The sequence below is a fragment of the Solanum stenotomum genome, chromosome 7 (genome assembly GCF_019186545.1).
Source record: "Solanum stenotomum isolate F172 chromosome 7, ASM1918654v1, whole genome shotgun sequence".
NCBI classification, from domain to species: Eukaryota; Viridiplantae; Streptophyta; class Magnoliopsida; order Solanales; family Solanaceae; genus Solanum; species Solanum stenotomum.
This window is the reverse complement of record NC_064288.1, coordinates 55,118,977-55,133,302: the sequence shown is the minus strand read 5'-3', so window position 1 is coordinate 55,133,302 and position 14,326 is coordinate 55,118,977. Positions and strand designations below refer to the sequence as shown.

Genomic DNA, 14,326 nt, shown 5'->3' with positions numbered 1-14,326 from the left:
ATTCAAGAAAAAGTATATCAAAGTTGATTGAAAATGAAAAAAAACGAAAGTAAACAAATCATGACAAAATACTATAGAAATTACTAATAAGAACAATAACTATAATAAAATAATGCGACACTCGAAGTGCATGAGACAATATATATATACAGAAGAAATACTACGACTACTATTATGGAAGCCGGAAGGATAAACAAGACAATGCTCAAAATAGAAGGACAAAAGTTGTATATTTCTTAATTGCAGGCTAGATGTAATTAATTAAGTATATAGTACAAGGACCAAAATCAGAGTGTATGGATGTTAAGGGACCAAAACCGCAAATACCTAAATTAACCACCGGGAAATGTCCCTAATTCACCTGAAACCGCTGTATCACGGCCGTTCGCCGCCCCTTCGCCGCCACAAACTCACAGTCCCCCGCCAGGTAACCAAACCAATTACTAACATCATCTTCAATTTCTCCATTTCCACCTCTGCCTTACCAATAAAATCATCATCTACGCGCGCCGCTGCGAACTCCGGCAAGTTCATTTCTCCGTTCACCTCTATAGCTCCTCTTAAACCTTATCTCCTTTCGGAATGGAAACCGATTCTCTGTGGATGGCTCTGCAGTGTTTTATCTGTTTACTCTCTGTCCAAAATTGTTCCCAAAGTTGGAAAATTCTCGTCTCTCATGAATCCGTTGGATGTTGTGAGGCTGAGAGAGGAGTGTTTGGTTTTGGGAGGTTTGTTTTTCGTTCGACTCGTTGGTAATTATCTGCAGCAAGCGTTTCTATGGGAAGCTGCGTTGAATTGTGTGTATAAGATGAGGGTTTGTGTTTTCCATAAGGTTTTGCAGAGAGATTTAGGGTTCTTTGAGGGAGAAAATGGGATTGCTGCTGGAGATGTTGCTTATAGGATTACTGCTGAAGCTTCTGATGTTGCTGATACTGTTTATTCTCTCTTGAATGTGAGTTGAGAAAATGATGCTTTGATATCTCTAACCAATGTTGCTCGAACTCTCCAAAAATGTTGCTGCACCTGTGTTGGATCTCCAAAAATGCATAGCTGATGCTACACAAACCCACCAATATCTTTGAAGAGTCCGAGCAACATAGCTTCTTACTAACTAGCTCTCGAGCCTCCAGTTTTGTGTATTTTTATAATGTTGAATGAACCACATTAAGACAATAATGCGTTGTTACTCCCAACGACCAAAGCTCATGGATCATCTGTTTCTGTATGTTTTATGTTGCTGAACTGTGTGAACTGCATAATCGAAAAGCTTTAACAGTTATAAGGGTACACTTATATTTATTTGTTGTTCTTGCAAGCACCCTTTCACTATTACTCTCTTGGATCATGCATGTGAAATTTTTGTTTTGCTGGGTGGGATATCATATATAATATTTGAACCTATGATCTAAGAAAACGATTTTTGAACCCCCTTAACACTACACTAGACTAGAGCCTTCTCTTATGTCAAGAGGATTCACCAGTTTATATATAACCAAAAAAGAATTGGTTTTGCTGTATTTGTGTCGGATAATTTTCCGGCGAAGAGGTTCGGCCTCAGTGGCCATGAGATTTGATCTCAGATACTTATTTATGTTTGCAAGATGTCCCTCACTTGTGTGATTCTTTTGTTGGATAAGCACATAGAAATACTATTTGGAAGAGTTTATTGGACTCAAACCTCATGAGTGCTATTAGTACCATGTTGAACGATATGAATTGTTTCACTAAAAATTTAAGTTGTTAGAGAATTGATGCTTTTACTTTTATGTCTTCAACAAACTCTTTCTTTTCTCTTCCTAAATCTCGTGCTTTGCTATTTACAGACTATTGTACCAAGTAGTCTTCAATTATCAGCAATGGCAGTTCAGATGTTGGTCATCAACCCTGTTCTATCATTACTTTCCGCCTTGGTGACAAAAGATGCATTAGTTTTTTCCTTCTATTATTATGAATTATTTATGAATGTTGGATGAGTTTATATCGAATCTTGATGGGTGTTATTTAAGGTGATCCCGTTGATGGGTTTTGTGATTGGTTACTTGGGCGAAAAACTTCGTGATGTATCAAACAAGGCACATCTTGCTGCTGCTTCTCTCTCTTCCTATCTGAATGAGGTAAGTGTTTTTGGTTACGATAGCATATAATGAATCAATCAACTGGCTTTGATCCAAAACTAGTTGGTTTTTCCATATGAATTCTCTGTATCCATTGTGTTATTCAGGGCCATTTCATTCCAATATGAAATTTTAGTCAAAGCGCAATAGCTTCTTAGTCTTCTTAAGTTTGAGGTTTGGTATACCTTTTGTTTTTCCAAAATGAACGTATGCTCATGGACATTCCAACTCATGGAAAAAATTTCTTCCACCTTCTCCCTTCTTTTCCAGCTTTTTTTGTTCTATGTTACTCTCTTCCTAATATTCAAAGAATCAAGCTTTCGACAGTAACTGAAGGAAAATTACTACTGGTTACAGATCCTCCCATCAATTCTTTTTGTGAAGGCAAACAATGTGGAGTCCTGTGAAAGAAAGAAGTTCCAGTCACTTGCTTTTGCTGATCTATCTGCGACTATGGGAAAGAAGAAGTTGAAGTCATTTATTCCTCAGTTGGTACAGGCAATATATTTTGGCACCTTACTCACATTTAGCGCTGTAACGCTGCTTGTTTCAAAAGGCTCAATTGATTGCTCTGCCATGGTTTCTTTTGTGACATCCCTGGTTCTGTTGATCTCCCCAATCCAGGTTATGTTTCAATTATTGGAAGGATTATGTTTCTGTAAGTTCATTTGTTTGAAATTTGATATGTTTCCTATCTTTGAAATAAGATAAATAGGTTATATTACTTCCATCCCATGTGCACAACACACTTCTAAACTAATTATATTCCTGATTAACTTATACAAATTTCAAGAATCCAGATTTCAACTTTATGTGATGTTCTTCCCTTAAACCAACTCCACAAAGTAGAGGTAAGGTTTGAGTACATTCTACCCTCCCCGGACCCCACTTGTGGGGTTTCACTGGGTATGTTGTTGTTGTTGTCTTCCCTTAAACCAACTTTTGAACGACTACTTTATATTTTTCTTGTATCACTTCAACTGTTGCAATACACATTGCTTCGAGTCTGGTGTTACTTGAAAGAAGGAAGCGTATAGAAGTAGGTTGTTATTTTACTCTATAAAAATTGAAAGCATATAGCAGTAGGTGTTACCTGGGAGTCTGGACCCCATACATTAGCTTTGTTTTTGGGCGTTGGGATAAGAATCAAGCAGCACAACCTACAAGAATGATTAATCATGAGATAGCTTTACCTTATGAATTGCTGATCTAATAGTACCAAATTATCCAGGTACTTGAACTGGTGGAACAAGGTTAGTCAGGAGGTCGTCTTCACATCAGAAGGCATCCATAGGAAGATTTGAATAATACTGTGAATCAGTCAAAACTTTCCCTTAATAGAAGAAGCTTTTCTCGAGACAGAGGCTTCATAAATTTGATCAACTTTCGATCCCATTTATATTGGAAGGGACCTACACTTTTATGTTTCCCTCTCCTGTTTTGACTTTTTTTTTTCTTGTTCGGTTGGACTTCGCTCATACTGCTTCATGTTGATATTATGGTTTAGCATGTGGAGCAATTTTAGCTATCAATCTGAATCTAAGAGTTGTGCAGGATGTGGGAAAAGCATACAACGAATTAAAACAAGGAGAGCCAGCAATTCAGCGCCTATTTAGTTTGACAACATTTGAACCAGAGGTAAATATATAACTTGTTGATTTCTATGACTTTGGTAATGGCATGTAAGATAGAGAGCGGAAGAACTAGAATTAGGTCTTCTCTTAAGTAACGATACAAAATAATTTAGTCTTGCATTACTGAACCTGAAACCAAAAACACATGCTGTCAGATTTAAGAGTCATATACTTGCAACCTGTGTTGTCAAAGGCTTATTTAAGGCGCGCTAGCCCTGAAAAGCTCAGGGAAGGCGCTTTAACTCGATTAAGTTTCAGTGTAGGCAAGGCAATATGGTGTGCACCTCATTGCGCATGAGTTCTGTCTTGAATCAAGCTGGTACTAAACAACAAATACAATAAGCACTAGTGTATTACTCCCTTCATTTCAGTTTATGGGTCTTTTGGTGTACCCCTTATATACTGTCAGATTTTTTGCCATGTTTATGAATGAAATACATTTACCTGATAAATAAAAAAGAAAGAAAGAGGCATTCCTTTTGAGATATACTAAAAGGAAAATAAGAAACTTAGATCAAAACTAAGGAAGTAGTTGTTAAGGAAAACAGTATGAATGAAATTTGTTACTTTTCCTTGAATTATGTATAGATTTCTATTTTTTTCTTCAATTGCGCCTTTTTCTTCACTAAAGCCTACGGCCTGTTGCACTTAGACCACAAATCTAGAGTGCTTTTTAGAGATTTTCACCTTTGACAACACTGCTTACAACTGCTTCCATTAATGTCATTATTGCAACCATATAATCATCATATTTTATTCATATCATCATTCCAACAACATACCCAGTGTGATCCCATAAGTGGGTTATGGGGAGGGTAGAATGTAGGCAGACCCTATCCCTACCTTTGTGCAGTGGAGAGGCTGTTTCCGGTAGACCCTTGGCTCAAAAGTAGTGTAATCAAAGCAGGATTGAAAGGACAATAACAATAGCAAAATAAAATCCATGTCATGATTGGTGAAGGAAAAAAAAGACAGCTCTCCAGTGGCTACCAACTCAGTTCTATCTATTTTTCATTATCTTCTTAGAATTTTGAAAGCTCAATCTTATTAGGTGGTTTTTTTACACTTTGCTTCTTTCATCTTCTACTTGGTATGATTGATTGATCTTCGCTAATATAAAATTGGGAAAATGCATAAGTACCTCCCAACCTATGCCCGAAATCCTAGAGACACACTTATACTATACTAAGGTCCTATTACCCCCCGAACTTATTTTATAAATAATTTTTTACCCCTTTTCGACCTACGTGGCACTATCAACCAGATAGCTTGAAAAATGGGTCAACATGCACTGGCCCCAGAAGATAGTGCCACGAAGGCCGAAAAGGGGTAGAAAATTTTTTATAAAATAAGTTCGGGGGGTAATAGGACCTTAGTATGGTATGAGTGTGTCTTTGGGATTTCGGGCATAGGTTGGGGGGTACTTATGCATGTTCCCTATAGAATTTCTTAAGTTCTTTCAATATATGTTACTTCTATGTTGAACATCCTTGCAATTAGTGTTGTTATTTTAACTACTTTCAACTAGAATCATGCAACCAAGTGTGCCTGAATATCTACGATGTACAAATATACAGGAAATTGTGAACCCAGATGCTGTTGACTTAGATTGTGTTGCTGGAGAAGTAAAATACTCTAACGTCTCTTTTAGATATGGAGACAATGGACCTCTTGTATTGAAAAACATGGACTTACATATTAAATCTGGTGAAATAGTTGCCCTGTGTGGACCATCAGGAGGAGGAAAAACGACTCTTGTAAAACTTCTTCTTCGCTTATATGATCCTTTACAAGGTTAGCAGTTTTGTCACCACAACACCACAGTCTAGCATTCTCTTTAGCCCTGATCCTCAATGATGAATATAAAAGTTGTCTTGTACTGTAGCATGACAAGGTTTACTTCCTCACTGACAGGTTCCATTTTCATTGATGGTTTGGATATTAGAGGCATACGAATCGAGAGTTTAAGGAGAAACATTGGTTTGGTCTCTCAAGATACAGTAAGTCCAAGCCTCTTTCCCTATTTACAACCATGACATGATGAATTCTTTTGCCTTAATTATTTCAACATACTGCTAATCCTTTATTTGTGGTTAGTTGTTGTAGTGTTCAAGACTTTTGATGCTTATGCATTTCACTTTCGAATAGCAGACAGTAGTTGTGTTAAGTTTTCTCCATTTTCTTTTGTTGATGTGTAATTATATTTGGTGGAGTTGGGGGTTGGGAATGGAGATTCATTACCTGGTACTAGTTTATACCCTACTTCTTTGCATGATCCTCCTGTTACATTCCATAGAGTGGAGCGTTTCACCTCAAATCTACCACGTTCTATAAAATCAAAAGCTTCCATGTTCGGAGAGCTAAGCTACAGGGTTTTTAACCAGAATCATCTGGCAGTACTGGGGTAAGCAGATGATTGATATCCTTGTCGTGGATGACAAGAATTGGAGACTGAAATTTATTGTTAGAGCCAATAGAGGTTCAATGATTAGTTTGTTGCTAAAACTGAGGTTTTTACACTATAAGGATCTAGTCAAAGGAGAGGAATTTTAGACAAAGCGTCTAAAGCTTCTCCAAAGCAACAATTTCCCATGGCTTGTTGACCCAAATTTGAATTTTGTACTGCAGTGTTTCAAATGTGGGGACTGTTATACTCTTTTTAAGTTTTAGTCCTTGATTTTGCTCTAATATTCGTTTCATTTTTCTTCTTTGTATCCGAGAAACATTAAGAAAAGTTACCGCATTAAGTTTAGAAAATTTTCTTTGCAAAGGGAGTGCTTCCAGGTTCTTTACAGATGGATGTTTCTCAGGAACTAATTGGGCATTGCTAAGGATTACCTATGTTTCCTAATTATTTCGCTCCAGTCTATTTCTTGGATATCAAATTATTGAAAGTTGAATGTGCAATATACTTTGTGAAATGTGCTTATAAATACTATGTGAAAATATTTCCTACAATCGTACTTGATTAGCTATTGGGCATCTATTTTTGAATAATGCTACCTGTCCTTCTGATTGACCTTGTTATGTTTTGAGTCTATCTCAACTAAATTTACTTCCGTTTTGGCAAAGCTCCTCATCTCGAAAAAGTCGAACTAATACTTCCTCAACTTTTTCCATGTTTGTGCTCATGCCTCATATACAATTAGAGATAAAAGCTTCCTAAATAAGTGGAACTACTATATATTAGTTGGACTTCAAATCTTACATGTCAATTTAAAATACCTGTTCCTGAAAGTGGGGTGGCATTGCTTTTATTATCTAGAAGTTAATTGAAACATTTCATTTAATAAAAGTAGATTTTCTAGAAAAGAGATAGCATCTTGTTGAACCAACTGTCCGCTTTTCACACTTTTGGGCTGATACTCTATAATAATCTGGAGCTAACTCCTACGTTGTAAACACATTCCTTAAATCCACGCTAGCAAGGTCAACTGAAGTGGGAAAGGGAACTACACAGCTGAATGTTTTCCAATTTTTTTAAAACTCTATCAGACATTATTTTCTGGAAGTGTCGCCGAGAACATTGGATATAGGGATAGAATGGCTGGTATTGATATGGAGAGAGTGAAGCTTGCTGCCAGAACTGCAAGTGCAGAAGAATTTATTGAAGCGCTTCCTCTTAGCTATGAGGCAAATGTTGGACCTAGGGGCTCAATTTTCAGTGGAGGGCAGAAGCAAAGGTATGATACTTTCCCACCAATACACTTTGATTTTCTGAATTTTCGTAGATATTTCTCACACACAATCAATCAGTAGTATGGCTTACTTTTTAGAAAGAAAACTTTCCCCTCTTGAGAACGTACTTGTCAAACAAGGGAGTAACAGAATCTCACACCAAGAAAGTTGTGTCGATCCAAAAATGATAGGAAGAGAAGTCGATCTAATCTTGATTAGTCCTTGATTCTCAGGATTGACCGTAGGTCTTCCTCTTCAGTTGATTTTCTCAACAAATTAATATTTTTCCAAATTCATTTTGGGTCCCCTTTTCGGGTACTTCAGCTTCTTTGTTTTCATCAATTTTAATTGGATAGTTCCTGTGGATCCTGGGTGTGTTTGAATTCAGACTCTCCTGAGTTCTTTACTGAATTGAGATTTTTTTCTACCTTCTCAAGGGATAGATCTTTTGGGAATGCTATGGAACCTGATACCAATGCTCGTGTTACCTAAAGACTTACTGCAATTGTAAACATAGGGGATGTAATAGGCTAATAGCTAACCTGTTTTGATCTAGTAAATTCTCTCATTCCTTTTCATTTTCATCTCAGAATAGCTATTGCTCGGGCTCTTTATCAGGATCCATCTATTCTAATATTGGATGAAGCTACTTCAGCATTAGACAGCAAGTCAGAGCTGTTGGTAAGACAAGCTCTGCAGCACCTGATGCAAAATCGTACCGTAAGTAAAAGAAGCTTCTATAGTTTTGTTTACAGTTCAGTACCATGGCTCCTCAACCTCTCCTGTCCCTCGTCGTAATTATTTTTACAGAAGTTAAAATTCAGGTCCTCTCTATTAACCATGATGAAGCATATGGAGTGGAAATATATACGAATCTTATCTACCAAAAAGGAAGTACAAAAAAGCAAATGTCTATTCTGGTAAAGCAGGGTAACTCTCACAATAGATGAGTGATGAGGACGTTGGTTAACAGTCTCCACAAGATAGGGAACCTCACAATACAGCTGGAAGGGGGTAGTTATATGCATGTTCCGCTACTGATTTACATGTTCTGTACCTTTATCATTATTGAATTATGTACCACAGAGTAAAATTGTGGATACCCCTTAGACCTTACCCTGTTTGCTTTTAATTTTCTTCACTGCATAATTTTTTACATGTGAATGGAAGAACTAAATTCTTGGCTTGTCTAGCAAACATCCTTCACTGGGTGCTGTTGAAAACGTGCCTGAGATGTGAGAAACCTGACTTTGTTGGCACTAGAAGTGTGTTAAGCCATTTTGATTTGAAGTTTGGACACATTTTATTACCAAGAATAATTGACGATATCTTTCACATGCACGCAGACCTATCATTCAGGGCAGTTCTAATTATCGTCTAAATCTTTACATGCAGGTACTAGTGATTGCTCACCGCTTGGAAACAGTTTTAATGGCTGAACGAGTTTTCCTTTTAGAGGATGGATACTTGCAGGAGGTTCCTCGTTCCTCTCTTTTGGACAGTCAAAGTGGCTCACTGGCATCGATGAGTTTAACAATATGATGTTTTATGTTTATATGAAGCTAAAGGTCTCTGCTTCTTGGAAATGAATATGCATTTGTTGCTCATGGAAGTATGTCCTACAACTTTCTTACCCTTCCAATGTAAGCTGCTCGTCGCATCAAATGCCCCTTTATATGAAACTAAAGGTCTGTAAGGTGGTGTAAATTGCTTGTACAACTACTAACAGAGTGATGTATATGATTGTATATCTTTACATACGTTAGAAAATGCAATAGAGGCAACACAATAATGTCGTTTTTTTTTTTGCCTCATCTATTAAAGTGGTAAATGATTAATTGAGTTGAGTGTGGGGATTATAGATCAATACTTTTGATGTTTGTGGAGGTATTGTTTTCTTCAACAATTTCCAAAAACTTTTTAGTTCAAAAGATTGGAGGGAAGTCCTCTGGTGTGATAACTCTTGCACCTAAATAATGTAGGATGAATTGATTCCACACTTAGTTGTTTGCAAGACCGACTGTCTGAAAATGCAGTGTACGTAGACTTTACACCTAGCTTTATAATAAGCAAGGGTAGTAAAGGTCACTTTTTTTAATGGTGAATAATTGATCAGATCCCATGAGAATTTAAGATAATGCATTACATTATCCCAAGAACTTACTACTCCCACCCTTTGTTTTCATGTTGCGCTTTTCGAAAGTCAATNCAGAGTGATGTATATGATAGTATATCTTTACATACGTTAGAAAATGCAATAGAGGCAACACAATAATGTCGTTTTTTTTGCCTCATCTATTATAGTGGTAAATGATTAATTGAGTTGAGTGTGGGGATTATAGATCAATACTTTTGATGTTTGTGGAGGTATTGTTTTCTTCAACAATTTCCAAAAACTTTTTAGTTCTAAAGATAGAAGGGAAGTCCTCTGGTGTGATAAATCTTGCACCTAAATAATGTAGGATGAATTGATTCCACACTTGTTGTTTGCGAGACTGATGGAGTGTACGTAGATTTTACATTTATAATAAGCAAGAGTGGTAAAGGTCACCTTTTTAATGGTGAATAATTGATTAGATCCCATGAGAATTTAAGATAATACATTACATTATCCCAAAAACTTATTACTCCCTCCCTTTGTCTATTTTTATCTGTCATGTTGCACTTTTCGAAGGTCAATTTAATTAATTTTCAAAGTTAAATTCCATTACATTAATTCGATATTTTAAACAAAAAAAAAATTAGATATTCAAAAACTATACGAAAATTACTATAAATTACAACTTTTTGCATATCAATATGATGAAAATATACATCGTAAAATGATATAATCAAAGTTTTTATAGTTTGAATCTAATAAAGGAAACTCTGACAATTATTTAGCAATGATTTAGTGGTTAGACTTTAATTTTTACCCCCTCAAGAAAAAATAAAAACTTTTTTTCCCTATATTTCACTTCATAATATCGCGCAAGTTATGTTTCATGCTCTTTAAAAAACTTACAATAAAGAACAAAAATTAAAGATGAGCAAACGGTGCAATTAGGCCCAACAATCTACATTATGGTCCATGGGCCAGAGGGCTGCAAACTTAGCCCAATAGAATGAATTGCGCGGGAAGTTTTGCCGCCATATGATGAAGAGTAGAAAAAACTCCATTTTCCCAAATTTTAATTCAAACTCATCAGCTCCCATTCTCTCTCTGCAGTTAATCATCCATACCCTAGGTTAGTTTTTTTTTTTTTTTTTGTATATTCTCTGCATAATCGTATTTATTGATTTTCATGAATGAGTTCAGCGTCCGATCTTCTGTTAAAAAAAATATAAAGAAGTAAACACGCTACGCGAAGGGGTTCAGTATTTACAGGATTATGAACTCCGTCCTCATGATTGTGGGTTTGTTGTAATAATTAGGTTATTAAGGGAAACACAAATGTACCAATTTGCTACAAAAGTTTGTCTTTTTGAATTTTTATGATTACCCTTTGTTTCATTTTGTGAAAATTATACTACGTTAAAATTACTTTCTATATTTATATGTACATGTTGAATCCCTTTGGCTAGTTTGTGTGTTTACTTCGTTTGATTTTGAACCCCTCAGTTTTGTTTTAATAATGGGTTTTTGTTTCTAGCGTTGGCTTTTAGTTTCACAGTTTCCACCTATAATTTTCTGTATAGAGATTTTCCTGATTTACACTTAATAGTGTACCAAGTTGCTACGAAATTGTGTTAAATAGATCTTTTCTTTTTTTAATGATTTGGGTTGTTACACTTTGTTCATTTGTGTCTCTGGTTTTGCAGTTTCATTGTAATTATTATATGTTATTGAAAAATGAAGGTTCTTGGAGTGTAACTAGTCATTGACTCTAGTTTGATAGTCAAGAGTGAAATGCTTGTAGATGTGATCTCACTCAAAATCCTAAATTTCATGTAGCAAATGAATTTGAGATACAGATGGAAAATTTCATATGTTTTAGTTGATTTCTGTTGTTCATTGGAAGTTAATGATGCAATGGCATGAAGAAACACAATCTCAATTTTGAGCTTTTATTTTATTTTTGTTTGGTAGACATGGACATGTCAAATCCTGCCGTCTTTGTCAATGCTGAGTTCCTCAAGGACCATGTAGGACGGAAGGTTCGAACAGTGGTTCAGGTTATGCAATCTGATGGTGAAAAAGTCATTGGAAAATCCACAGATGAAATACAGTTAGTTGTGAAAGGAAATCCACCTAACGCTCTTTCAACTTTTGTTGAAGTAATTGGTATAGCTGACACTATCCAGTCTATTGAAGCAGAAATTTGGACCAATTTTGGTGATACATTTGGTATGTCTTGCTTATGTTATTCAGATAAATACACTTGGCTTCTCCTATATCTGTTAATGCATTTGAATGTCAATTTGTACCATACACCGGCAATCAAATCCATGATTTTATTACTTGTTTCCTTAGCTTCATTTATGTCTTTTTTGTCGTTTTGCTGTTTTTTTTCTCCTTTATCTTTAGCATTATTTTCTCATTACTGTATTTTCTTTCCATACTTGAGTTTGATATGTTATACTTCAACCGAGGGTCTATCACAAACAGTCTCTCTACCTTCACAAGGTAGAGGTACGGTCAGTGGCGGATGCACATTCAAGTGTATGGGTGCTTGAGCACCCATTACATTTGGGAGCCAACACTATTATTTATAAAAGAAACCTAGTAATTTGTATGAATATGTAAATTGAGCACCCATATTGAGCACCCCTTTTGGTACCAACTTCAAATTACAAATAATTGAGCACCCATAACTAAAAAAATTTGGATCCGCCACTGGGTACGGTTGTATATACACCACCCTCCCCAAACCCCACTCGTGGAATTACACCGGGTTTGTCATTGTTATTGTACCCTTCTTTGTGTCTTGTTCTGCATATTTTTCAAGGTCATTTGTAAGTTGGGAATTTAAAACTGCCTCAAGCTCAATAAATCATGAAGTCTTCATACTCATCATCGGAAAGGGAAAGGAAGGTGTTCTTTGATTAAGTTCATAAATCTATAATTGATGATAACACTATGAGTGTGCAAACTTTATGTTTATCATCTACTAGGAACCTTCAGATCTATAGATATTCAACAGATTTGTCCTTCCCAACTCGGCCAATTCTATCTTCATTCTTTCACTTCTTTGAAATGTTTCTATACAAAATTACAACAACATATCCAGTGTAATCCCATAGATGGTGTTTGGGGAGGGTAGAGTGTACGTTGTCCCTGTTTCTATATGAAATTCAAGGATTAAAACAAAGGGAAATTTGGTTAGTGCGACTTTTCAGGTTATGATATCTATATTTTACAATAGTGTTCTACTTTGTTTACGCTCCTACCATCATGCAATAGCTGTTTTATACTTNTCAAATCCTGCCGTCTTTGTCAATGCTGAGTTCCTTAAGGAGCATGTAGGACGGAAGGTTCGAACAGTGGTTCAGGTTATGCAATCTGATGGTGAAAAAGTCATTGGAAAATCCACAGATGAAATACAGTTAATTGTGAAAGGAAATCCACCTAACGCTCTTTCAACTTTTGTTGAAGTAATTGGTATAGCTGACACTATCCAGTCTATTGAAGCAGAAATTTGGACCAATTTTGGTGATACATTTGGTATGTCTTGCTTATGTTATTCAGATAAATACACTTGGCTTCTCCTATAGCTGTTAATGCATTTGAATGTCAATTTGTATCCATGATTTTATTACTTGTTTCCTTTGCTTCATTTACGTCTTTTTTGTCGTTTTGCTATTTTTTTTCTCCTTTATCTTTAGCATTGTTTTCTCATTATTGTATTTTCTTTCCATACTTGAGTTTGATATGTTATACTTGAACCGAGGGTCTATCACAAACAGTCTCTCTACCTTCACAAGGTAGAGGTACGGCTGTATATACACCACCCTCCCCAAACCCCACTCATGGAATTACACCGGGTTTGTCATTGTTGTTGTACCCTTCTTTGTGTCTTGTTCTGCGTATTTTTCAAGGTGTTCTTTGATTAAGTTCATAAATCTATAATTGATGATAACACTATGAGTATGCAAACTGTATGGTTATCATCTACTAGGAACCTTCAGATCTATAGATATTCAACAGATTTGTCCTTTCCAACTCGGCCAATTTTATCTTCATTCTTTCACTTCTCTGAAATGTTTCTATACAAAATTACAACAACATATCCAGTGTAATCCCACAGATGGTGTCTGGGGAGGGTAGAGTGTACATTGTCCCTGTTTCTATATGAAATTCAAGGATTAAAACAAAGGGAAATTTGGTTAGTGCGACTTTTCAGGTTATGATATCTATATTTTACAGTAGTGTTCTACTTTGTTTACGCTCCTACCATCATGCAATAGCTATTTTATACTTGCTCTGTCAAACATATTCAAAACCAATGTAGTCGTCAATGATGTCCAGACTGCATTTATTTTTGACACATTATATAAGCATTTCATGTAGGCCTAGTTTGTTGCTTGTTAAACTTCCACTTATGACTTGAGGTTTATAGAAACTTTATGATATGTATCTAGTGCTTGTCTCTTGATGATATATGTATATACTTGCTAATCTACAAATTCTTCGATATGTGGCAGATGTTAATAGCTATGACAAAGTTTGCAGACTGGCAAATGGTGACTATAAGCACTTGTTTATTTGAGGAATGACAATTGGATGCTATGAAAGAGGATATATACACTCTTCTTTCTGCTGCATTCTTCAACAGAAGTTTCAATGTATTATAAATAGTTTGAAGTACTTTTGAAAATTTTGGAATTTCAGCTTCTGTTTAGGTAGTTTCATCAACAGAAGTTTAGCTTTGTGCTTAGATGTACACTTGTTTTTCTTCAACTTATGCTATTTGGTATTTT

General features: G+C 35.8%; 2 protein-coding genes across 3 annotated transcripts; both read left to right on the top strand.

The window, feature by feature from the left end:
• The first annotated feature begins 239 nt into the window (after positions 1-239).
• LOC125871098 (ABC transporter B family member 29, chloroplastic) lies at positions 240-9,274 on the top strand. 2 transcript variants are annotated; one of them, XM_049551693.1, is made up of 10 exons: positions 245-952; positions 1,824-1,910; positions 2,007-2,114; positions 2,472-2,738; positions 3,669-3,752; positions 5,326-5,542; positions 5,663-5,748; positions 7,244-7,431; positions 8,017-8,146; positions 8,822-9,274. In XM_049551693.1, exons 1-10 carry the CDS (start codon positions 347-349, stop codon positions 8,966-8,968), a joined length of 1,920 nt encoding a protein of 639 aa, XP_049407650.1. In that variant the 5' UTR covers positions 245-346; the 3' UTR covers positions 8,969-9,274. The 2 variants fall into 2 exon arrangements, with proteins under 2 accessions (XP_049407651.1, XP_049407650.1); XM_049551694.1 differs by lacking the exons at positions 7,244-7,431; positions 8,017-8,146 and having other exon boundaries at positions 240-952; positions 8,822-9,220.
• A 1,330-nt stretch (positions 9,275-10,604) lies between these two features.
• Positions 10,605-14,326, top strand: LOC125870999 (replication protein A 14 kDa subunit B). The gene is made up of 3 exons (XM_049551568.1): positions 10,605-10,653; positions 11,496-11,753; positions 14,051-14,326. The coding sequence occupies exons 2-3, from the start codon at positions 11,498-11,500 to the stop codon at positions 14,113-14,115; spliced, it is 321 nt and encodes a 106-aa protein (XP_049407525.1). The 5' UTR covers positions 10,605-10,653; positions 11,496-11,497; the 3' UTR covers positions 14,116-14,326.

Excerpts from the sequence above, each read along its gene's own strand:
- LOC125870999 (XM_049551568.1), top strand. The coding sequence starts at position 11,498 with ATGGACATGTCAAATCCTGCCGTCTTTGTCAATGCTGAGTTCCTCAAG. Across the intron at positions 11,754-14,050 it reads CAATTTTGGTGATACATTTG|ATGTTAATAGCTATGACAAA; the intron begins GTATGTCTTGCT and ends GATATGTGGCAG.
- LOC125871098 (XM_049551693.1), top strand. The coding sequence starts at position 347 with ATGTCCCTAATTCACCTGAAACCGCTGTATCACGGCCGTTCGCCGCCC. Across the intron at positions 3,753-5,325 it reads TGACAACATTTGAACCAGAG|GAAATTGTGAACCCAGATGC; the intron begins GTAAATATATAA and ends ACAAATATACAG. Across the intron at positions 8,147-8,821 it reads ACCTGATGCAAAATCGTACC|GTACTAGTGATTGCTCACCG; the intron begins GTAAGTAAAAGA and ends CTTTACATGCAG.